Source organism: Peromyscus californicus, unplaced genomic scaffold (genome assembly GCF_007827085.1).
Source record: "Peromyscus californicus insignis strain IS unplaced genomic scaffold, ASM782708v3 Scaffold_22__1_contigs__length_63687245, whole genome shotgun sequence".
In the NCBI taxonomy this organism is placed as follows: domain Eukaryota; kingdom Metazoa; phylum Chordata; class Mammalia; order Rodentia; family Cricetidae; genus Peromyscus; species Peromyscus californicus.
Window position 1 is genome coordinate 59,530,763 of NW_026294525.1, and position 25,241 is coordinate 59,556,003.

General features: G+C 42.9%; 1 protein-coding gene across 1 annotated transcript in view; it reads right to left on the reverse strand.

The window, feature by feature from the left end:
- Positions 1–2,419: 2,419 nt before the first annotated feature.
- The window catches only part of Slc16a10 (solute carrier family 16 member 10), a 108,690-nt gene continuing 85,868 nt past the window's right edge, over positions 2,420–25,241 (reverse strand). Inside the window, exons 4-6 of the mRNA XM_052751447.1 lie at positions 14,991–15,134; positions 6,313–6,541; positions 2,420–3,370 (exon numbers count right to left, since the gene is read on the reverse strand). Coding sequence (XP_052607407.1) covers positions 3,138–3,370; positions 6,313–6,541; positions 14,991–15,134 — 606 coding nt within the window. The 3' untranslated portion in view covers positions 2,420–3,137. The remainder of the gene's footprint in view (positions 3,371–6,312; positions 6,542–14,990; positions 15,135–25,241) is intronic.

Genomic DNA, 25,241 nt, shown 5'->3' on the forward strand with positions numbered 1-25,241 from the left:
TCTTTACAGTGTAAGCTTTCCATTTTAGAGCTTTAGTTTTCCTGTAAAATTAGAGGCAGAGAGAGACATCTGTGTTAACCCCTATGGTGAGGATCTAGCTTAGTTAGAGTGCCACCCTTATATAAGGCCCTAGAAATGTTCTTTGAAAACCCCAAAATAACAAATCCCACCCAAATGTTTCCTAACGGCAGGTTTAATTATCTTAGCTGTATGTTTTTTATTAACTTTTAACTATTTCTTTTTAAGTGTGTGTGCATATACATGCCTGAGTGTACATATGTGCACCCTGTGTGTGCAGGAGCTCAGAAGAGGGTACTGGATCTCCTGGAACCCAAATGCCAGGCAGTTGTGAGCCATCATGTGATTGCTGGGACCTGAACTCGGGTTCTAAGAGCGGTAAAGGCTCTTAAATGTGGAGCCAGCTCTCCAGCACCTTAGCTTTTAAAAGTACTAATACTGATGAAGTATTCCAGGCAACTGAGGAGAAAGAAATGAAAGGCTTGGTAATGTCCTATATCATCACGCTTAAATTATTTCTAAACGCTTAATATAAGAACATGAAAGTTAGCCGGCGTGGTGGCGCACCTCTTTAATCCCAGCACTCAGGAGGCTGAGGCTGGCAGGTCTTTGTGAGTTCAAGGCCAGGCTGGTCTACACAGTGAGTTCCAGGCCAGCCAGGTCTATATGGTAAAATCTTACCTAAAACAAGAAAGGACAATCCGGTTAAAATATTTTCCTCCTGAGCCAGGCAGTGGTGGTGCATGCCTGTAATCCCAGTACTCGGGAGGCAGAGACGAGTAGATCTCTATGCGTCTGAGACCAGCCTGGTCTACAGAGTGAGTTTCAGGACAGCCAGGGCTACACAGAGAGACCTTGTCTCGAAAAACCTGTGTGTGTGTGTGTGTGTGTGTGTGTGTGTGTGTGTGTGTGTGTGTGTGTTTCCTGAAAGAGAATCTTTTGTAAACAAATTGCCAAAGACCATTTAAAACAGAGAAAACAACTGGCAATAGTAAGCTGAAGCTGGGCACAGTGGCACACACCTGTGATTCCTCCACTTAGGAAGCTGGAGCAGGAGGACCTCAAGTTCCAGTTTCTCCGGGCCCACACTCAAGACTGTTTCCAAAAACCTAAAGGAACTCTGTGAGTTCGAGGCCAGCCTGGGCTACATAGTGAGTTCCAGGCCAGTTTGGGGTCCTTAGTGAGACCTTGCCTTAAAAAGAACACAACTGTGTGTATAGCATAGTAAGCCTATACCTCCAAAATCAAAATTATTGCCACACACGGCAGCACACCCCTGCGATCCCTGCACAAGTCTGAAGCAACAGAACAGAGTTGAAGGCCAATCTGTTCTACTTAGATCCCATGTCATAATAAATAAATAATAAATAAATTACAGTTATTCAAACCCCCGTTAAAGTAAGTGGTACACCTAGCATTTAGGCTGTTATCTTCCACGATGCCAGGTGAGTAAGCTGCTATTAAGAGGAAAGTTGTTGTATTTTCCAGCCTTCCCTCCGCCCTCTGCCCTCCCTCCCACCAGGCACGAGTCTGTGTCCTCTCCAGGTGGCCCCATCCCTAGCTGGATGGAGAGAGGAAGGACAACCTTTCAGAGCAACAGAGGGGGAAAGCCAGGCAGAGAGATAATAACATTGTTTCTCACCTTCCAGATAACTTAGAAACAGAAGGATCCTGGAAGTGCTTAGGGAAGATAACACACTTTTCACATGAACAAACAAGCTACATTCAACTGTGACTTAATATTCATCTAGGCTAATGATTTAAATACACTTTGCATTTTAACCTTTAGAGGTCTGAAATATAATTTCAAAGATAGAGGAATGTGTTCCTGTTTTCATAAACGAGTCATGGGTCATGGCCTGACTTTGATTTTAATTTTAGGTCCTCAAAGCTAATACCTTGCTTTCTACAGTCTAGACATAAACGGGGGGAAATGGTGGAAATTAATAAGGAGCACATGGCAGATTAAATACAACATTGATTTTCTAGTTAAAGAAGAGGAACGTACGTGATACTGCACCAACAAGATTCCATCGATTGGTTACAATGGCATCTCTCAGTTTCTGCAAGTAAACTCTACGATGTCTATCTAGACAATGAGAGCATCAGCCGTCAGTCTTCCCAATGTGTCCCTGTCACTGGGACTGACTGTACACACAAATGCAAATTTTTGCTAAAAAAAAAAATTGAAAATTTAGGAATTGTTTCATTTTATAAGTATATCTAACCTTTTAGAACCATTAATTCCATAAGTCAATTTGAGCAATTATTTCTATCAGATATTTTTCTAATGGGTAAAACAGTTCTGCACTACCTCCAATCTGTGCCCATTACACCGGCTGATAACATGCTTAATACGACATTTACAATACAGTGCTAATAAATCCAGAAGTCAGAAGAATTCTGTTAAAATTGCCAGGATATCTTTTATCCATTCTATTTTACTTTATTGTTTACATAAAATCAGAAATTTGGGGTGTTTCTGGCTACTGGAGTAAAACACACTACAAACCAAAGGGGACAAAGGCTAGGGGAGGAAACGTCTGATTGCTGCCTATGAGAGGACTCCTTCATCTCCATTCTGGGTATTTATTAGCTTCTGCTCCTAGGAGGTCCCTTGACACTGGAGCATGTCAGAATCGCCCAGCTTTATTATAGCTTAAATCATTTAACAGACTTGAGGCTTAGGTTGGCCTGTTATTATCTAGGATCCAGGCTTGAATTTTTGCAGAAAGTTCCAAAATGCAGAAGAAACTAAAACACTGGAACTAAAAACACCAAATGAAGCAACCAACAAAATACTTCCGGTATGAACCAAACTGCCGCCCTTCCGCGTAGCTCCAAGTACACTGTGTGCATCTGTGTCAGCTCCACAGCGCCCGCGGCTTCCAAGGCTGCTTGTCACTGAGATGGCTTTGACGTTTGCCTGTAACAGTCTCTTCCCTCAGATCCCTGGAAATATCAAAGCTATTCGGGGAGAGAAAATGGTTCCTGTAGTAATAAAGGTTCTGTTTTCCATTTGTGCTATTCCAAAAATGATTAAAAAAATAAGAAATTTGCAGTTCATAGAAAAGGAAAACTTCAACAGCAAACCCAGTCAGGTGGAGGTATGTAGGGCCTTAAATAATAGAGTCAGATTGGTGTTTGAAGAAAGCAGAGGAGCTTGACAGTAGAGCGCTCTGGTTCTCCAGCATTTTCTCTGTCTTCTCCCCGCCAGCGCTTTTACTGATTTCTCTTTGCTGCTTACTGTGGATCCACGGGATTAAACAAAGCACAACGCCTCCAATAAAGGGAGGGATTCCAGCAAGGTAAAAGGCCACATCATAGGAGCCCAGCTTGTCATGAAGTAACCCTGGAAAGGGAGACAGCAGCTGTCACAAGGAGAGAATAGGTTTGGCTCCAGCTCAGTCACACTGATGGCAGGCCCCACCCAGATAACAGATTTGAAATGTAAACCTTTTTCTGATAATGAGGAAGGAAAAAATTATCAACCTAAAATTTTACTACAGAATACAGGTCATACCAAAATACCACTTGTGGTTAGCAATGGCATTCCCAAAGCCTCTCAGAGGCCACCTGGGATATGCAAATACATCAACATATAACAGCCCTTGTCTCAGCTGAAAGTGGGTGGAAGCATCCAGATCAAATGTCTCTAAAATATCTACACCTCAGTTTGATCTTATTTGACTTTAACAAGAAACTACCTTAAATTGTAATACAGTAACATGAAAAGTTATAAATCCAAGAGCTGGGATTTAAAAAAAAAGACTCATAAATGTGTGTGCATGTGCGTGTGCGCACACGCACATGCAGTGGTCATACCTTTAATTCCAGCTCTCAGAAGACAGAGAGAGGCAGGTAGATCTCTGTGAGTTCAAAGCCAGCCTGGTCTGTAGAGTGAGTTCCAGGACAGCCAGGGCTACACAGAGAAATCTTGTCTCAGAAAAAAAAAAAATATGTATATGGGTTTATGTTTGTCTAAATGTTTATATATGTCTAAATGTTTGTCTGTGCACCAAATGCCTGCCTGGCATGCAAGAAGGAACCTGGAGTTAGAGACAGTTGCCCACCATGTGGGTTCTGGGGAAAGAGTCCTTTGGAAAAGCAGTCAGGGCTCTTAACTACTGAGCCATCTCTCTAGCCCAAAAGAGAGATGTTTAAGTACATTTGAGAAAAAAGGCTTGCCCATCCTTGGGAAGAAAGTTTAAAAATGTGTGTTTGGCCAGGTCTAGCAACACACGACTTTAACCGCAGCACTTGGAAGGTAGAGACATATGGACCTCTGAGTTTGAAGCTAGCCTAGTCTGCACAGAGAGTTAGAAAGACACTGTCTCAAAATAAACAGAAAGCTCTAAAGTGTATGTTTGGTATTTGGTGGATCCTAAGGCTCTGCTTCTGGAAAATATTATTTTACTTCTAAATTTCCTGAAAAATCCAGGACTCCGAGTTCTAAGTTTTTTTAGTGTTTGAACTTTTACTGCACGATGTCAAATTATCTAAAATATCCAGGAAACATATTGAACTGAACATCTATCCAACTTCATTTAATGCATAGTTAAGGCTGTATCCAGTGACATACCAACATATGTACATATAAACAATATGGACAGTTATTTTGGATCTAAACATAAAAAAACACAGTCTCTCTAAGTATGAATAGTCCTGTCTTCAGAATCCAAATGTCTCATGTTTCCTCCCGTGGATACTAATAAACAGGTTTTTACTGTGATATGATAGTGACCTCTGAACCACTGAGGAAAGGGGGTAGTAATTCTCCTGTCACTTTCTCTGTGTAGTTATTCTTCCTACTTCAGAAGAAATTTCCTGCTACTCCCCCCCCTCTTGGTCTGTGAGCAGTTACTACTCCCACTAAAATGCTTTTTCACAACTGCCTGCATATCTGAAACCTCCCAAACAAGGCTAAGTGAGCAATGTATTGCCTGAGAGAGGAGGATGGAATGGAGGCTTCTTCTACGGGAACAGTCACCAGGGAAACTTAAACTGTGCTCCTCCTGCTCCAGAGTAACTCTGCTTCCTCGATTCTGGACCAACCACGTGGTTCCAGACATAAGAACGAATCAAGCTGACTTTTCCCTGAGCTGCTTATATCAATCACAGGAGACTGTTTATAATTGAAATTTTATCCTAATTGTATTGAAAACTGATCTCTTCACACTGGTGCCCAAGCAAGACACCACACCATCATTTATAAGGTTTCTAAAGGTAGAATTCACTTAACATAAAGGTAGCCACTTGAAAGTGAACAACGGAGTGGCACTTAGTTGAACTCACAGTGCTCTATGACCATTATACAGCCGTATCTACTTCCAAAACATTTTCATCATGCTACAAAGAAACTCCATCCCTATTGAGTGGCCCCTCTCCAGTCCTTCCCTCCAGTCTCTAGCAACCACTAATGGAGAGGTCAGATACTTCATACAAATATGTGACCTTTTATATTTGGCTTTGGTCACTTAGCATAATGTTTATGACGTTTGTTCACCTGGTCCCTATCATGGATCAGTGCCCTATCATATATCAGTGTCACTATCTCCTTACTTTTATGGCTGAATAATACTCATCCCTGTCCATTGCATGGATGATATATTTTTGTTTTTATTTACTTTTTAGTTATTGACTGATTGGAGTCATCTCATTATATAATCCTAGCTCTCCTGGAACTCACTATGTAGACCAGGTTGGTCTTGAACTTGCAACTCTCCTCCTGTCTCAGCTTCCCGAGTATTGAGATTACAGATGTGTGCCATGTTCTTTCCACTAAATATAATTTTTCTTTAACCATTTCTCAGAGGTATGCTTCTTATGTAAAAGTAGTATATGCTTAGAAATCTATCAGAATCTTCATTTTTATGTTTCCATTTGTCTAACATATACTAACAGAACTGAAAAGGTAGAGGCTAAATAAATGCATAGCTCAATGGAAGAGTATGTATTTAGGATATCCCATGCCTAAGTTCAATGTTCAGCACTCCCCAACAAGTAATATGTAGCTCAGTGGTAAGTACTTGCTTAGCATGTACAAGGCTCTGGACTTAATACACACATGTGCACGCATGTGCACACACACACAAACACACACACACACTTGCAGAATGCTCCCTCAACAAACCTTTTCAACCTACTATCAACATACAGTCTTACTAAAAATGGGAGAGAGAAAGCACACAAGGACGATTAATACATTAAATATATTTCACAAATAAATGAGGTTTAGGACCAAAGTAGAAAATGCTATGAATTAGTATAATTACTATAGAACTGTTTTATTACCTGCAACTGGAGGACCTACAGTCATGGGTATAGACATGAATCCAAGCAGAAATCCAATTGCCTGGGAAGCATCCTGAGGACCAACTAGTTCAAAGGCGATGGGGGCCATGATGGAAATGAAACATCCATCGAAGAGACCCATGACGAGGCAGACAGCAATGAGGGCCCCGAAGACACCGCATAGGGGGATCATCATGGACATCAGGCCAATGAAGAAAAAGGAGAGGACCTAGGACAGAGGACTTCACGTCAATAGTCAATAATACCGTGTGAGGAGATTGACCCTCCCCTTCCTCTCCATCAGAATCAACTTCCCTAGGACAGAGGACTTCATGTCAACACCACAAGAGGAAAGCGACCCTCCCCTTCCTCTCCATCAGATAGAATCAACTTCCCTGAGAGCCTGTTGCATTTTCTTAATATTTTCATTAGGGAACAAGAAAGTAACGATTTTATACAGTATTTTTCCTTCCCAGCCTATACATTCTTTAGTCAGAATTTATATATGTTTATATATCTTTGGACTAGATGTTATAAGGTTTAGAGACCTTGCACGTGGGTCAATACTGTTAACCAACATTCATTCATTAAGTACTTGATTATTTTTTAACCCATGAAGCCATTATACTTTATAAGTAAATATTACAGGTTATGTCTGCGCACCTAAGCATTAAGGTTCAGAATATTTATTTTGGACCACCAAACATCTTAAGGTTAGGGTAGTTAATTCAACCACACTCCTGATTTTGCCTGCCATTTAGTAAGTATTATGCTATATAGAGGTTTACACAAGGAATAAGGCATGATTCTTCCTCTTAGTTCTGGAGAGAAGGATATTTAAACAAAAAGTAAAAAATGAAACATTTTAGAGGATGCCATAGTCGTATATGTAAAGTATAGTGGGTACAAAAAATGGAGAGAGAATAGACAATCAGTGACTTCTAGAGAAATAATGAAAGCAGGATAACTGGCTGGGTGCGGTGGTTTCACCCATAATTCCAGGAAACAGAGGCAGGAGAATTGATGGTTTAAGGCCAGCCTCGGCTATCTAGTGAGAGCCTGTCTCTAAACTAGAACAAGAGCCAGAGACGGCTCAGCGAGTCAGGTTCCTGCCCCGAAGCTGAGAACTCGAGTTTCAGGCCCAGGACCCTACTGTGAAAGGGACAGTTCCTGAAAGTTGTCTTCAGCCCTGGGAAACCCGGAATGAACAATCAGAAGAAAGTCTACGTGTACAATACAGTTTCCCAAGCTCCAGGTACCACTCTAGTCACTTCAGGTGGGCCTTATAGACACCACGGTCCTAACTTGCTTCTCTGTTGCTGTGATAAACACCGTGACCAAAGCAACCTGTGGGGGGAAAGGGTTCATTTGGCCTACGCTCCAGGTTACACCAATGTGAGAAATAAATCATTCCCAGTAGGAGGCGTGCTTAAAGCTCATCCGAGAGTTACAGAAAAGCAAGAGGCGCTGGGTCTTCTCACCCCTAGGTACCGCCTGCTTGTCTTAGAACGCTCAGAACTGGGAAGCTGCGGGCAGTCTGCTACGTGACTGAGCCCTAGAATCAATCTGTACTAGCTAAGACTTTGTGTCCGGAACCAATAGGATGGGGAATTTGGGACAGGGGCTGTGCTAGAAGAATGCGAGATTGTGAGTCTCTAAAGTACCAGCTGATGGGGAAGAGAACAGGAATTTCTCGAGGTCAGAGACTTTAAAACACTGTCTGGCACCAACTGGCACACCAGCCACTTTTGCTTTTCCCTATGGTGCCCCTTTCTGCAGAATGGTATATTAAAAAATGGCTTCATTTCCACTACCCTCCTCTTGAATTTGGTACTATAAAGTAAGGGCCTTGTTTCCTCTATTAAGGGAAGCCAAGCAGGAACTCAAGCGTGAACCCGAAGTCAGGAACTGAAGCTGAGGACAGCTGAATGCTGCTGACTGGCTTGCTCCCCTCTAGCTTGCCTGGCTACTTATTCAGGTATAGGTATACCTGATAGAGCTTGCCTAGGTATAGTGCCTCCCACAGTGGGCGGGCCTATCACATCAGTCATTAGTCAAGAAAATGCCCCCACAGACATGCCCACAGGCCAATCTGATGAAGGTGACTGCCTCAGCTGAGGACCTTCTTCCCAGGCAACTCTAGTTTGTGCCAAGTTGACAAAAACGATCATCACCCCAAACTTGGTAGTGTATATCAGAGAAGCTACTCACAACCTTAGGGCCCTAAGGATGCATAATGCGAGAGGGGGGTGGGATTCAAGAATGGGAGTTTTCGAGAGATAGAGCAGCTGGTTAAAGGCCATATAAGCACGAGGCCCTGAGTCAGCCCCTTTGCATCCACATAAAAAGAACTGGTGTGGTGGTTGGCACTGCGTGCTGGCAAGGTGGAAGGGTTAACTGTCTCAGAACCATGGACAGTTCCTGGAGCATGGCACCTGAAATTGACCTTTGGAATGCAGCTTTCAACTTTAGCATATGTTGTTCATGGACATAGCAGCAAGAAATGCAAAATGGTCACAACCCAGGCTGGTTACTTCTCTGACACCATTATATCATATATCTGAGGGATTTTGTTTTGTTTTGTTTTTTTCAGTACTAAAATAGGGCTTTATAGTAAAATTATGATTGGTTTAAAACTATGAGCTGGCCATTTGAAAAATAAATCAGGCACATCATACTAAAATTTGGGGGCAGGGGGTCAGTGTGGCAGGTCCCACTATGAAGTCTTGAGGTTACCATAGTTGTACATCTAAAGTATAGTGGGTACCTAAATGGGAGAGAACAGATATTCTGGCCTTGAACACACATCTTCCCACCTCTACCTCCAAAGGACTGAGATTATAGTGTACCACCACACCTAGCTTCATACTAACTTTCTGAAGGAATAAAATATTCTATTTTCCCATTTTTAAAAAACTGGAAATCTTTTTTTCTCTGATCCACCTTCAATGAGAGCACACATGTAATTTCACAGTAGTGAGTAATTATTGGGCTTACAGGAACCAGTACTAAGAAGGAGGAGACTAGGTCTGTCTTAGTTGGAGTTTCTATTACTGTGATAAAACATGATGACCAAAAGCAACTTGGGGAGGAAAGGGTTTATTTCACCTTACAGTTCCACATGACAGTTCGTCATCAAAGTCAGAGCAGGAACTGAACCAGAGGCCATGGAGGAATGCTACTTACTGGCTTATTTCTGTGGTTTGCTCAGCCTGCTTTCTCATACAACCCAGGATGCCCACGTGGAAGGGACCCTCCCACAGCATTTATCAAGAGAAAGCTTGACAGATGTGCCTAGAGGCCAATGTACAGAGGCATTTTCTCAACTGAGAGTCCTTTTCCCTAAATGACTCTAGCTTGCATCAAGTTGACATACAACCAACCAACATAACCAGGCTCTAGCCCTCTATGATCCTAAACAAGCAAAAGACGTTCTGATGCTTGAGAGAAAAAGACCTAAATATAATCAAAATGTGGAAATCAAAATGTCTGAGAGGTAGACAAAGAGTTAGGGAGTTATTTTTAATCAAAAAGTTAAGCGGGCTCTGTCACCGTGTGATGCCTCTGCTATATTAAGACGTACCCAGAAAGGACACCAGAAGCCAACGTTACACTCTTGGACTTCCCATCCCCCAACAGTGAGCTAAATAAAACCTCCAGAGGTAAAGGGCTGGGAGAGACAAAACCTACTATTCATAGTCATAGATTTATTTCTGTTCTGTCCAAAACTATGAAAGGAGATAAACATGAACAGTCTTAGAAACATTTGCAATCAACAGATTCCAGGAAATCGAAACTATCCTAATTAAATCTTGTTTTGTTGTGTTTGGCTTGGCTGATTCAGATCATGCTATATACCTCAGGCTGGTCTTGAACTCACAATCCTACTGCTTTCATCTCCTGAGTGCCAGGGGTTAGAGGTGAGAACTATCATGCCTGACTCAAAGTCAGATTTCCAGCCTCTTCACCATAATTATAAAAGAAAGGACACACGTACACACGCACCTTATTTCTCTTCCTATTTTGTTCAATACTAATTTCTGTCAAGAAAACCAGCTCTGGGGTTTAAACTTAGCACACTGACAGCTGATAAGTACTTGGCACTTGACAGTCTCATTCGGTATTTGACACAAACTCAATTTTGCTTAATAACAAACATTTTCTTGGAACAATTAACGCGATGTAATGAGATCCAGGCACTTTAACTTTGGCAGTTCCCCTAGTTTTCCACTTTTTGCCTCTTCCATTTTTTGTTTTTGATCAGTTTTTTGTTTGTTTGCTTGTTTTTTTAAAGTATCTCTGTACGTCTAGGGCACTTCTCAATCTTTTCCTAACCACAAGGCCCCTTTTCAGTTTAAACTACAGTAACTTACGTTCCCTCTTTCTGTTATTTGACCAAGATTTATTACTGTTGCTCCTTTGAGACGTAGTATAGCAATGTGTTCTGGTGCCCTCAAACTCAAAATCCCCTTGCCCTTGCATTTTGAGTAAGAATTACAGACATGCACTACAAGACTTATTAACTTGAAACTAGAGAGAGGGCTCAATGATTAAACGCACTGACTGCTCTTCCAGAGGACCTAGTTTCTGTTCCCAGTACCCACATGGCAGCTCACAGCGGTCTGTGCCTCCTGTCCCGGGGATAGACCCTCTCTGGTCTACGCAGGCACCAGGCATGTATGTATGTGGTGCTCAGAGAAACATGCAGGGAAAACACTCATACATATAAAGTGAGAAAAATATTCACTTAACTAAAGAAAGGTTTTTTTAAATTTTTCCTTTGAGGAGTGAACTCCTTAAGGTCACTCACACAGACAGCTTCTTCCTTAAGCATTTCAGAAAAATACCTAGTTTCTTTTACCTCATTTGTAGTGAAGGAAAGTTCTCAGGAAGAAGCTGCCCCCACGGAACCTTCACGGCCTACTGACTTAGAACTTGAACAATGTTGGAGAGTTCAGAATGTTACAAGTCCAGAGCCAAATTAAATTATCGGGGGCCATCTTTAGCCCTTCAGTCGCCATTTCCTGTGTGCTTTCTGTGTGAGCTAACATTGGCGGCCATTAGGTAGACGCTCTTCAGGGTACCAATACCACCAACCCAATGGCTAAGAGCCATCACAGCACCCGAGGCCTGGAGCTCCGACTGCCTCACTTTGCTTTAATCCACCTGCCTAATGCTTCTACTAATGTGTTTGAAAAGTCTTTGTTGCTACAAAATCCTTACCAAACTATCACCACTTTGGAGCACAGTGTTTGGAGTAACCTAATCTATGTTCTGAACCATGGCCACTCACACTTGGCTCCAGAATAAACTTACTTTCTTTGAGGTAAGAGCTGTGTTTTTGCATCCATTGTAACTACAATGATGGGAAACAAGGCCCTTTCCCAGGACATTTTACTCCCAGCTCGTTAGAACATAACTGCTGTGAGGACTAAATACGTGTCCCTTACATACTGGGCCACCTAGGACGGCCACTGCTTTCTCATCACTTCCAAATAAATATCAGATAAACAGATCAAATATTGATCTGTCAATACTAGAACCCAGTTTGAAAAAGAAATAATTTTCCATCACACAATCTTTTTTTCTCTTTTCCCTAAGCAGTTCTGGGGAGACAACACAGGCACATCCTACTCCAGACATTGGACTCTCGTGGAAAGCTAAGCTACACCTGAATGAGCACAAGGCATTTTTGGAGGCAGAGACATAACTGGGCACAGTTAAATTCAAATGCTGCCCTCAATATGCTTACTTAACATAATGTCTACAGACTTTCACAGCCTCCAGCCAGGCACCCAGGGTAGAAAGCAGCTAACTCTGGCACACCCTGCGCTATCTAAAGGAATGATGAGGCCACGTGACCAAAGGGCTGGCTTCCTCTGAAGCATGCAGGGCTTATAACGCTTCACAGGAGAGGGAGAGAGTTTGACTTTCTCCTCAGAACTGCACACATACACAGCAGTGTCAGTCGAAATGAGACTGTGGAGCTTCTGATCCCTTTTTCAGGCTGGGGGATAGTTAAGTATTTGGATATCATCTTAAAATATTTGGTAAAGTCCATACCTTCATGTAAAATGCTAGTAGTAAGTAGAATAAAAAACCGAGCTAAGTAGCACTGACCAGTTCAGTCTTTTTCTACAGAAGAGAACATTTACGGATGAAGAGGGATATGAGCATTCTAGTTTTTTTTTCTAATTATATATGTAACTCATGAATACATTCCCCTAGCAATTCACCTTTTGGAGAAACGTCCACAGTAATACATGACAGGTTCTCTTCAATCTCTCCTGCCCTCAGTCTATAGCGTGCTCCAGAATGACCACTCGACAGTCCCAGAAACTCTCTTAGCTCTGAAGACCTGGATAACTGGCCCCTCCCAGCTTTCCAGCTCTTTCCATGCCAGTTTCTCTTGTCTAGGTCCAAACACACCTAGCTTTTCCCAGCCACAACCCTGCTCTGGGAACTCAGGGACCCGGTCTATCCTGTTTGTATCACTCCCCCTGGGCCACTGTCTCAGAGCACAGGAGTATTCAGAATTGTTTTTACATGAAATCTGACAGTCGTCAATACAGCAGATGTCCAGAAGAGGGCACCTTGACATTAGAAAATGAAACTAACTAGTCAGCTACATGCTAGACAAATATATTTACAATGAGATATTATAAAGGGTGGGATGATTATCATATAGTAAATAAATATTTCCATTGTTGTGTTTCAGACAGGGTCTCACTCTGAAGTCCAGGCTGGCAACCCTGCCTCATAAGTACTGGATTACAGGTGTGAGCTACCATGCCCAGTGGTGATCATGAGTGTGTGTGTGTGTGTGCGTGTGTGTGTGTGATACATGCCACAGAACACATGTGGGGGTCAGAGGACAACTTAGAGTCCAGTTCTTTCCTTCTGCCTTTCCATATATTCTGGGCATCAAACTCAGTTCATCAGGCTTTGAGGCACACGGCCTTACTCAGTGAGCTATTTTTAAGGCCCTACATTTATTTATTCATTCATTTTTTGAGACAGGGTTTCTCTGTGTAGTCTTAGCTGTCCTGGAGTTCACTATGTAGACCAGGCTGGCATTGAACTCAGATATCTGGCTGCCTCCGCCTCCCGAGTATTGGGATTAAAGGCGTGTATCACTATGCCTAGCTTGTCTCTACATTTATAAAGGAATACATAAATATTAACAAGGGTCTCGACTTTACTCCCAGCACTGGTAGAGGACGAGCAGCACACCAGTTGCTGTCTCCACTTCCTTCTGCTGTGGAACAGGCTCTGGCCTGTGACTACCTGCCTGCACCCCACAGCCTCTATTCTTAAGTGTTCACATCTGTAAGTGGAAACAAAGAGCAATGCCTTCCTTGAAGGGCTGGGGCAAGGACTGGCGATGGTGCACGTGGAGCACTCAGTTCTTCACCTAGCTCATCCAAGTGTTCAGTAAATGGCGCTCGTCATTTCATTACTGATAGCCGACTAATGGAAGCTTCTTTGTCTATAGTAAACACCTGGTCCACATAGTTTCCTGCTCCCCAATTTCACATCTTTCATGAGACCGCCCACACTGCCTCTCATGATTAATCTCCAAATCTCTTTCCCCTACTGTCCTTTGGACAGAGCTGTCTGCACCCCCATTTACTCATGTCCTTTGGACAGAGCTGTCTGCACCCCCATTTACTCATGTCCTTTGGACACAGCTGTCTACACCCCCATTTACTCATGTCCCTTGGTCAGAGCTGTCTACACCCCCATTTACTCATGTCCCTTGGTCAGAGCTGTCTGCACCCCCATTTACTCATGTCCTTTGGACACAGCTGTTTACACCCCCATTTACTCGTGTCCTTTGGTCAGAGCTGTCTACACCCCCATTTACTCATGTCCCTTGGTCAGAGCTGTCTGCACCCCCATTTACTCGTCATCAATACCTCCTACTATAATCGCTTCACTAGCTCCTGTCACTGCTGCCCACTGGTGTCCCAGAAGCACTCCATCCCAGATGGTTCCTACCAACCAGGTCACTTCCTTTCAGTCCAAGAACATCCAAGTCCCACAATGCTTTACACAAGCTCAGCCCAGCTGTTTCACAGGCACCACACACTAATGGGGCAGAAACAAAGTCTGTCTTCCTTGGATTTACTGCGTTGCTGATCTCATGAGATAATGAAGCCACCTCCTCCGTTAGCCAAGCGACAAATCTCGGACACAAACAGCCCCACCAGCACCTGTTCTCTGTGCCGCTAATTTCCTGTTTGATGCCAATGTCTCTGCTTGGTTTTTCCTGCCTAGACTACGTCAGCAGTTTTCAACAGCAGCATTGCACCCTAGCACTCCATCTGAAGAGTACTGTAAACTACCCATCTTATGTGTATTATTAGACCACTACCTTTCTCAGTTTAGAACACTTCCACCATCTCAAAAAGAAACCATCACCTTTCCCCAATCCCCCACAACCACTAATTTACCTTCTTAATCATCTTCCTACTCTAAACATTTTAGGTCAATGGAAGCATTCAACACGTGGCCTTTTGTAGCGACCTCAACTCTTGCTCCATTCTCTACTCCACACCAGACTAATCTTTATAAAACACCACTCATGTCAGCCCCTGGTGTAAAACTCTTCAACGGCCTGAGGGAGACTGAAGAATGCAATTCACTCTGTCGGGGGAAGGAGAGTGTGAGAGTACCTGCAGGTAAACCTTCTTTATTCCGGGCACATAGTCTGCAATGCGGCCAAAGAGAAGGCGTCCAACTCCAGAAGTGATGCCGATGCACATAAAAAGCACCTCCTTGTTCTTTTCATCTTGGAATCTTTCCTTTACATGGTTCATCTGCAAGTCAAGAAAAAAAGACACCACACTGAATATGGGAGGGAAACCTCACAAGGTTTGAGACACGCACCATTAAACATCAAATGTGTTTCTTCTCTACACTGTTACCCCAACCCCCCTTCAAGATTAAAATTAAAGGATTTAAAAGCATCTCCCGTGATAACTTTCTAGTAGGGCATATAAAGAAAATCTATCATAATTTAGCTTGCATAATTTAGCTTGTTTTCTGAGTGTGGTGGCACACAGCTGTAGTCCCAGCCCTCGAAGACTAGGTCAGGGTTGAGAATGCAGGGCCAGCCTGGGCTATGTGGTCCAGTTCAGGGCAGCCCGGATCACACAACAAGACCTTGACTCAGAAAACCAAAATCTTTAAAAACTGAGTTATTCCTATAATTATTCTTTCAGTAAACAGATCAGCACACACTAACAATGAGCCACTCATCAAAAGAAGAACGGAGGCCTGGAATACTACCTGCCCCCTGGAAGATGACTAAAGGTCATCTTTGGAGTTCTGTCTCTTTTGAGGGACCAGAACAAAACGGATGCCCTTGAAATAACTTCTGCCAGAACTTCCTGAATGGAAGTGTAAGGTTCCTGTGTGGCATGCCAACAGACATAGATACACAAACAGTTTACAGTGGTCATATCTCTTAGACCTCCAGATCCAAGTACTGGTCCTAACCTAGCAAACCCTGGTAGCATACCAAAGCATCTGCCAAACATGTGTGAAGCCCTAGGTTCTAACACCCCTTAAAAGAATGACTCGCTTGCAGTTAATGATCAGATACTAATGTTGGCCATCCTTTTCACAAGGGACCCTTTGAATGCTGGCTGTGCTGAAGGAGAAGATGGGGGTGGAGGGAATAAAGGATCTTTGCCTCCACTTAAAGTCTAGTGAAAACAGTGTCTCCAGTGCCCTCTGGGCCACAGATAGCCAGCAAGCGTTGTTTGACTTTCCCACAACGACCCAAGCATCCAGTGGAGTTCTAGGAGACTACAAGCAAATTTTTCACCAAGCTCAACGGCCCAAATAATGAATGTGGGAGTGGGGAACTTTTCAGATGGCAGGTCCCTCCTTACGACTCTTCCATTGGACTTACTTTTTTCTGCTTTCCATTTTTTTAACCCAGTTTTTATATCATCTCATCTCTTTTCATTAAAAATTGGTCATTGGGGCTGGAGAGATGGCACAGCAGTTAAGGGGACTGCCTGCTCTTCCAGAGGATTTGGGTTTGATTTACAGCACCAACATGACAGTGTACTCTGTCTAACTTCAGTCTCAGGTGAGTCACACCCTCTTCTGGCCTCTGTAGGCATGCATACAGTGCACAGACATACATGAAGGCAAAACACCCATATATATAACAATAATTACAATTTTTAATTAAAAATGGTATTTTTTCTAACTTCTGTTTTCACACCACTTCAGAATAATCTTCCTAAATAGGACTTTAATCTCGCCAATCCTGCCTTCAAAAGTTGCTTGTTACTGCATTTTATACTCTGTCTGGTATTTAAAGCTCTCCATAATCTGGCACTAATCTATCTTTGTATGTTTATTAACTACTGATCCTTGGCTCTGAAGTAGAAAATTCAAATGTCTACTGAGCCTGTAAAAAGCGAAGCAGATGCATGTAGAGAAAAGACACACATTCCAGAGGACTGTCACTACCCATATTGTTGATTCTCCCTTCCAGCCCTTTTATTTAAAAAAAAAAATTAAAATTTAGAAGAAATATGAAATCTGGATCTTGTGCAGAAATGTTGGCACCTAACTTGAATTTAGAACCCCGTGTGATCCAATGCTACACAAGCCAAACAGAACATGGCTGTACACATGCCAGCTTTGATCTCAGTCTTAATCCCATCCAGCTCAGCAGGGAAGCTGTGTTCAATGTGGACTGTGTACGCTAATATGCTCTCCCCTCCACTGGGCCCTCTTAGGCTTTGTAACTTCTTGCTATTGCTTAACACCGGCACTGGCACTTCCGTTTTGCACGGGTTCCTTTCCAGCCTTGTTAAATTCTCTGGGCGCTCTCTTCCATGTCAAACTAGATGTTACCCATTTGCCTGTTTCAAAGGCACCTCAACGTCAACGCAGCGCATACTGAATTCGTCTGCCCCTTATAATTTGCCCTCCTGCATTTGGGTTAACAGTACCTTTGGCTCACCTACAGCAGTAAAAACCCAATAACCATCTTAGATTACTCCAGCTCCTCTCTTCAAATCAGACTGCCAGCAAATTGTAATGATTTTCTGGCTAAGTGACTCATACAAATTTCCTTTGGCCTGTGTCCAGATTCTTGTCACTCCTTACCTGGACCACTAGAGCAAGCTTCTAACATACTTCTTGTTTGAGCCCCATACTCCTAAATCTCCTAAATTCAAAAATTTGGCTCCCGGGGTTGGGAATTTAGCTCAGTAGGCCCCGGGTTCAGTCCTCAGCTCTGAAAAAAAAAATGTTTGCCAGGCAGTGGTGGCGCACACCTTTAATCCCAGCACCCGGGAGGCAGAGGCAGGCGGATCTCTGTGAGTTCGAGGCCAGCCTGGTCTACAGAGTGAGATCCAGGACAGGCTCTAAAGGTACACAGAGAAACCCTGTCTCGAAAAGCAAAACAAAAAAACAAACAAAAAATTTGGCTCCCTTCTAGGCTCCCTTCCCCCTTAGGGTTCGTCGCCTTTAGACGTCAAGTGCCAGCTCCTCGTGGTCAATGACTTCTGCTTTGCTACTGTACCTCCTCTCCAGCTGCCTGTTAGATACACCAAACTCGCACTCTAACGAGCCACTGAACACCAAAATATGACAAATATGAGGACAAACATGCAGAGAACCAGAAGACATAGGGGAGGGGAAGGTACACAAAGTAGCCTGATACTGAGTGCCTGTTAAAACAATACTTCAGCTATACAGCTAAGTACTGATTTTGTTTCTTTTTTATGTTTTCTTTTACTGTAACCAACAAGCTTTCCTAGTTTAAAGTACAAAGTGACTGGGGTTGTGTTCCTTGAAGAAGTCACTGGTAGCGGCAAGCACATGACAACCACAGCTGAAGGGCCCAGGAACTCACATATAAAGCTGAAAGAGCTCATTCAGGAGGAAAGCGGCCAATGCAAGATAGACGTGCTATGGCGGGCTGCGTTAGAAAGCACCCAGTGGGTCTCCACCTTCTCCACCCATGGTGAGGAGCGACGCCAGGGCCTCAGTGTGGTAAGCTAGCACTGTACCTGGCTACGTGGCCCGCTGTTGCTATGGCTTTCAGAGACACCCTTTAATACCTGTAAGACTGAATTCACCGGTTATTCTTTTGATGGAACTAAGACCACTAGCCTAATAAATTTCTATCATTCTTTGAGTCGTGTATGTCCCCCCAATCTATTTTATAATCTTTATAAGAAATAATAAGGTGAAATATTTGAGGGTTTTTTTTTAAAGAGGCTAGGTGATGAGTGTGAATATGCTAGAAATACACAAAATACATTCATGATGATGTCATGACGAAACCCACTCTTTTGTACAGGGAACATACACTAATAATTTTTAAATCAATCGGTAAAATTAAAATTATGCCTTAATCGGAAACTTAGTTCTTTAATAATAAAGGACACTACTACATCAAATTTGTGTCACTACCACTTAGGTAAAGCAAGAACATCGACTTCTAAAACTTCCTCTCTACATGCTCCACCAAACTTCGAAATAAAGTCTTTTTGGTGATTAGGTACTAACGTGGCCGTGGATGCCAGGCCTCAGAGTCCTCCCTCACTGAGCAGCAGTACCAGGGAGGCTTGTTCTTAGCCTCCAGTATGGCTGCTGTGGCTGCTGTCTGGCTTATGAATTTCTGCTGTCTCTCATCCTCTGGGTACCAGCATGTGCTGTTTAGCACAAAGCACGGCATGGGGCCAAACTGGTATTTCTAACACTCGTGCGGGCAGAGACCGGACACTGGGGCAAAGACTTTCATATTCAACCTAACTTATTTTATTAAACAGAAAGCGTATGCTGGAGCCTAGTATTTACCCAGGGGATATTATTTTCAGATAATAATCTAAAAATTAGCTGTTTAAAATTAACTTAATTGGGAGCAAGGGGTATAAGTTCAATGACAGAACAGATTTAATCGGTAACACCAAGAGGTAAACCCTCTTCTTGAGAAGGGGTCTCACTATGTGGCACAGGCTGGTGTTTCAAATTTCCAATCCTGCTATACATGGCTTGAAAGATAAAAAACCTTTATTCTTCATATGAATGTGTACAGGGGTGCACACATACCACAGCATATGTGTGGAGGTCAGAGGACAACTTTCAACAGTCAGTTCTCTCCTCCCACCATGTGGGTTCCGGGGATGGAATTCAGGTCATCGGGCTTGGTGGCAAGTGCCTGCATCTGCTGAGCCCTCTCCTGGACTCCACCCTGGGTTTTAGCTTTAGACTTTACCAGAATGCGTAAGTATCTTAGGGCAGAAACATATCTTTTATTGAGATCTTAACATCACCTGCTCATAAACATTATTCCATCATTCAAGCAACAACAGCTTTTGCTGACCACGGAGGCTGTTTTGCCAGTGTATAAAATTTACTGTTTGATATCCAGAGATAACCGAGAACTCACATCCTGGACTATGTGCTCATTCTATCCATGAGTCTACAGGACCAAGTACTTCAATTTCCCCTTCTTCTAACCACCTTCAACTTAACTAAATGGTGGACTTATCTCAGAATCAATGACATTGTTCTCATCAGACAGCTGAAGGCAAAATAGATGCCAGTTTTTCTGAAGGGGTCAAGGGCAGCAGCCTATGGAAACCACTCATCTCACTGGAATAGCCTCTGCTCTGGCACCCTTCCCTACACCTCTCCTGCAAGGGAGTCACAGCGTAAGACGGATGGGGACCAGGAGACTTCCGCTGAGAAAGCATGGCACAGTGCTTTGACTCAGAGATTCAGTCAAGGACGAAGACTAAGTGGACAGCCACTGTCCACCCCAGTGGTGCTACAGTGAAATACAGTAGCTGCGCACACCTGCAAACACAAACGCCATGGGTCAAAAAGGTCCGAACAGTTTCCTCGTTCGTGTTAGTTAGCTATGGAACAGGATCATCAGCTACCACTGACCCTCCTTCACGCACACAAATGCACATTTAAGGGCTTAAGTGCCTTTTGCCTCTAATCTTCCATATAGTGATTATATAACATGTCACGCAAAGAATGTGACAAAAGAATTTTAGTGTATAAAATTTAGACTATCCATGTTGAAGAAGAAGGGAATGAGCGGAGACCTTCAAAACAGAAAAAACAACTTGGACAGTGGACTGGAGGCAACAACTGACTGGCTCACTGTGAAGTGGGAGGTGAGGAAACACAAGGAAGGCTCAGTGCAGCACAGCCCGCTGCAAGAGTGAAAGAGCTGTCCTCGGAAAGCACAACAAAAGGGTAAAAACACAAACCCTCCAACTCTGCCACCGACAGCGCTGCCTCTCAATGTGCCGTCTGGAATGATAGAAAGACTTTGGTCACCTGTCACCTTCTGTCATGTTTGTGGCACTGTGATACCTTGGCCATCTATCTGCCCTTGCTCCTGAGATCTACACCATCAGACTGGAAAGACCGGGTAAGCATGTACACTAGCTTAATTTCCAGAGTAAATTCTTTGCAGGGAGAGGACCCGCATGTGTAGTTTGTATGACATTAAAACTCGGCTAATAATGATTCTGGAATTCAAACTGACTTTGACTCCCTCTTTCCTAATAGGGATCCTACCTATTTCTCCTCACTGCTATCCACACCAGAGAGCAGCAGCATGTGCCTGCCCCTGCTTCTCTGCATGTGGTTGAGAGTGATTTCTGAAAATATACTCATCCTGCTGGGCATGGTGGCATGTGCCCTCATCTCAGCACTCGGGAGAGACTGAGGCAGGAGAACTGCCTCCACCTCAAGGCCAGCTTTGGATATAGTCCTTGTATTAAAAACTTAGAATGAGGGACTGGAGAGATGGCTCAGGGGTTAAGAGCGTTTGTTGCTCTTGCAGAGGACCTGGGTTCAGTCCCCAGCACCCACATGGTGGCTCACAACCATCAGTAATGCCAGTCCCAGGAGATCTGACTCCCTTTTCTGACCTCTCAAGTACCAGGTATACAAGTGGTGCATAACATCTGTGCAAGAAAAACACTCATACACATAAAATAAGTGAATCTAACAAATAGATAAATAAATTTTAAACTAAAAAGAAATAACGTAAGTGTGTTTGTCTCCATCCAAAATGTTAAAAAGCTATCCCAAAACTCTAGAAGACCATTCGGTTTAAACGTATTTTCTTTTAACTGAATTTTGCAGGGAGGGGAGGCAGGGTGCTACTATGTGGTCCAAGCCATCCTCAAACTCAATTCTTCTGCCTCCCAATTTCCATGATTATAGCTTGCACCACTTCTTTAACAGGCAAAGCCAAAGAGAGAGCCTGGCCCCTTTAAAAAATAAAACAAAACAAAACAAAATGTGCACCTTTGAAAGGGAGTAGAAAGCCTGCTAGAGTTGTTAATAGTTAATCTCAGAATTAGTCACAAAGCAAAACTTTACGCTACCTTTGACTTCAGAGCTGGATTATCAGAAATCTGGATAGAATATGCTTGGTGTTTCTTTTTACAAACCTGTCTTCTCTACCTCTGGCTTTGCTTTTTTAAAAAAGGAAAATTAAAAGGAAGTTTGGCAAGCCAAGTGGTTACAAAGGTGGAACTCAGTTAACTGCAGATGTCTTTGATAAAATTAAGCCTTTTATACCAGAACACGGAACGAGAACATTACAGACAGAATAGAGCCATGGGTCTGATTAGTCACAAAATGTCATTTCGGTCTGTTAAGTCAGGTCAGCTACACTTTGAGATTAACACACAGATGTTCCGAGAGGGAAAACTGTCTGCTCGCTAGCATGCATAAGGACTGACATCTCTAGGTTGTCCAGGAGGTGTTTTCAGAGTCACAGTACCTACTGCCTCCTCAGCAGCTGGCTGGGATGCAAGCTGACCTTTGGCCTACCGGACTCTAGGAGGCATCACTGCTGATTCTGTTTGTTTTTTTCAAACAACCACTCTTTCCATTTCATTAAGATGGGTTTCCATGGTATTGATAATGACACAGCACCATTAAGGCAGGAAAAACAACTGGGGAAAAACAAACCCTTCTGGAATAAAGATTACTTAATAGCCACCAATGGGTAAAAAAAGAAGAGTTTTTTTTTCTTTTAAGTCTAATTTTGAAAATATTTTCTAACTAAAAATTCTTCTAAAAGCATTCGCTATTTTTCCCCTGATAGTCTTTAAAAAAATAATTTCCTGTGGGTTAAAAAAAGAATATATATATATACATATACATATATTTGCATACACACACACACACACTTACTTCTTGGACAGCATCACTTAGATAAGATCAAGATTTAGTAAAATGTCTGGTTGCATTACTAATGGAAACTACTTTGGATTTAGATGTTAGTTTGTCTTTAATTTAATTTAATTTTGAGGGTATAGCTCATTGAGGACTACTTGCTTAGCATTCAAAATGCTCAAGGGTCCCTCCCCAGCGCCGCAGGCAATGATAAATGCCCTTGGATTTAAATCATCTTGAATTTTACAGTTTTAAAGATTTCATCTTAAAATAGAAAATAGACTGGGATTTTTGAGTAATTTGGAATTGTTTACTCAGTCAAGATTTATGCCATGTATTTTGGAAGTTACAAAAACCAATGAATAAGAACTCTAGGCTGAGTATGGTCACTCACACTATAGCCCTGTGCTCGAAGGCTGAGGCAGTGGGATGTGAAACAATGGCTCACCCCGGGCTGTGCGGCAAGCCCATCTCAGAGGAAAACCCACCCACAACTTCTAGCTCTTTGTGAATACTGAAAGGTGTTTAATCTACTGATCTATGGGATATCATTGATCCCATCCAGCTCTGATTTTGATTCTAAAGTTTCTTTCTTGGGGCCCATTCTCAACGCATCAGATTCACACCATTGGATTCCTCAGTTCCCAGCTAGTGTACACAAATACAACGGGGTACGAATTAAGACAGCATTAATCTGTGAAAGAAGTAAGTGGTCTGCCTCTTCGGTGAGTATCAAGATGGCAGCAGCCTCAGCCACAGAGGACAGCCAGGCTATAAGGAGTACATACTCCAAGAACACGAAACAGCTGCAAAGACTTTGTAGACAGGGATCTGGTGGTGATCCAGGCTCTCTGGGGGTGTCACGTGTTTCCACATTCCACATTAAGAGGGGAGAGACTAAATGAATCAATAGGTCTGGGTTATGAGACCTTTAATCAGTAGCAGAATCACACCAATTTGGAAAAAATAGTCCAAAGTGAACAAATGCAACAAAACTGGTCCGATGAGCTTAGATTTTAGAAGTTAAGATAGACTTTACCATAAAATGGATAAAATCAGAACTCATCACCCAAGTCCCTAGGATTTAGAGCAACAACAACTTTACGTATTTGATGATCCTGGCAATGACATAAATAAGCTGGATTATCTTATAAATCCTTGAAATTAGTTCTCTCTCTCCTTGAACAACACAAGATTCATAAATACTATTAGTTTATTAAAATATTACTTAGTTAAGGCTTTCCTGACTGAGAAAAATAAAGAAACAGGAAATCAGTTATCATTGGGTGAGCTGGTTGTTTTCCTTTGTTGTTGTTGTTGTTGGTTTGGTTTGGTTGGTTTGTTTGGGGTCTCACTATGTATCCAAGGCTGGCTTTGACTTTGTGATCCTCCTGCCTCAGCGTCCCAGGTGCTGAGACTACAGACATGTGCCATCATTAACTGCTTTCTAGGAAAGCATCTGGAATGCTACCTCTCCTCAGCTTCCCATCTCCCACTGCCCCGCTCTGGAAATTAGCATTTCTGTCTCCCATCTATGATTTGACTGCTCTAGAGACTTCATCTAGATGGACAGCCTTTGTCCTTTTGTGTCCTGGCTTATTTCTCTGAGCATGACATCATCAAACTTCATGTATGTTGCAGCATATAACTAAACATCACCTTTTGTTCTTTTTTTACTTTTCTCTGATGTTAGAGGTTCAACTTTCTTATTTTTTTAACCTTGTATAGGGCCTGGGAGCGTAACTCATTTGGTAGAGTACTTGCCTGGCCTGCTTGAGGCCCTGGGCTCCATTCCCAGCACCTGTAATCTCAGTGCTTAGGACGCAGAGAGACAGGAAGGTTGGGTGTTGGAGGGCATCTCCTGCTACACAGTCGCAGACCAGGTCGAGATAGAGGAGACCTTGCCTCAACACTGACATGAAAAACGTGCAGTATGTGGAAAGGTGCTTCATTGGGAAGAGAAAGGGCTGAAGCAGGTCTAACCACGGCCTGGGTGCACCACAGGCTTGCTGTGAAGATGCACAGCTTAGACAGTATCTCTGGAAGAAGAGGGGGGACCAGGCACTGTGTGATTCCTCGTCCTGGGAATTCTAATCCTGAGTTCAGAGAAGGCCTTGGGCTGAAGAGTGGAGAGAGGAGACACTGAGAAACACAGTTAGGCTTAAGGCATCCACAGGAAGCTAACAGTTCTCCTGAGAAAAGCTCGGAAGGACAAAGCCAGGGCTTGTGAAAAGCCCTGAAAGCAACAGCTTTGGAAAGACAGCCATGTGCTCACACAAACAGAAAACAATCAGATTGGTCGGAGCCCTGGATTTATCCTGAAGCTATTACGTTGAATACAAATTCAATCATTAATGTATAGTAGCATTCTGTTATTGGGGGGGGTGAGGTTTTTTTTAAAGATAATGGTTTACTATGTGATCTTGAACTCATGACCCCCCATCTTAACCTCTTGAGTACTGGAATTGCAGGTGTTTGCCAACACATCTGGCTATATGGCAACATTTATTTGTTTGTTTGTTTATTTTAGTTTTTCAAGACTGGGTTTCTCCACGTGACAAAGAAATGAGTTACCAAGTAAGTTCTGGTTTACAAAGTGAGTCCCTGAGTGTCCTGGCCTCTGCTTCCACCCCCAAGTGCTGTGATAACAGACATGCTCAACCACACCTGCTAACAGGTCTGCTTTAATCTATCTGTAAGTAATATGTTTTCTAGATTCCTTGTTTATTAAT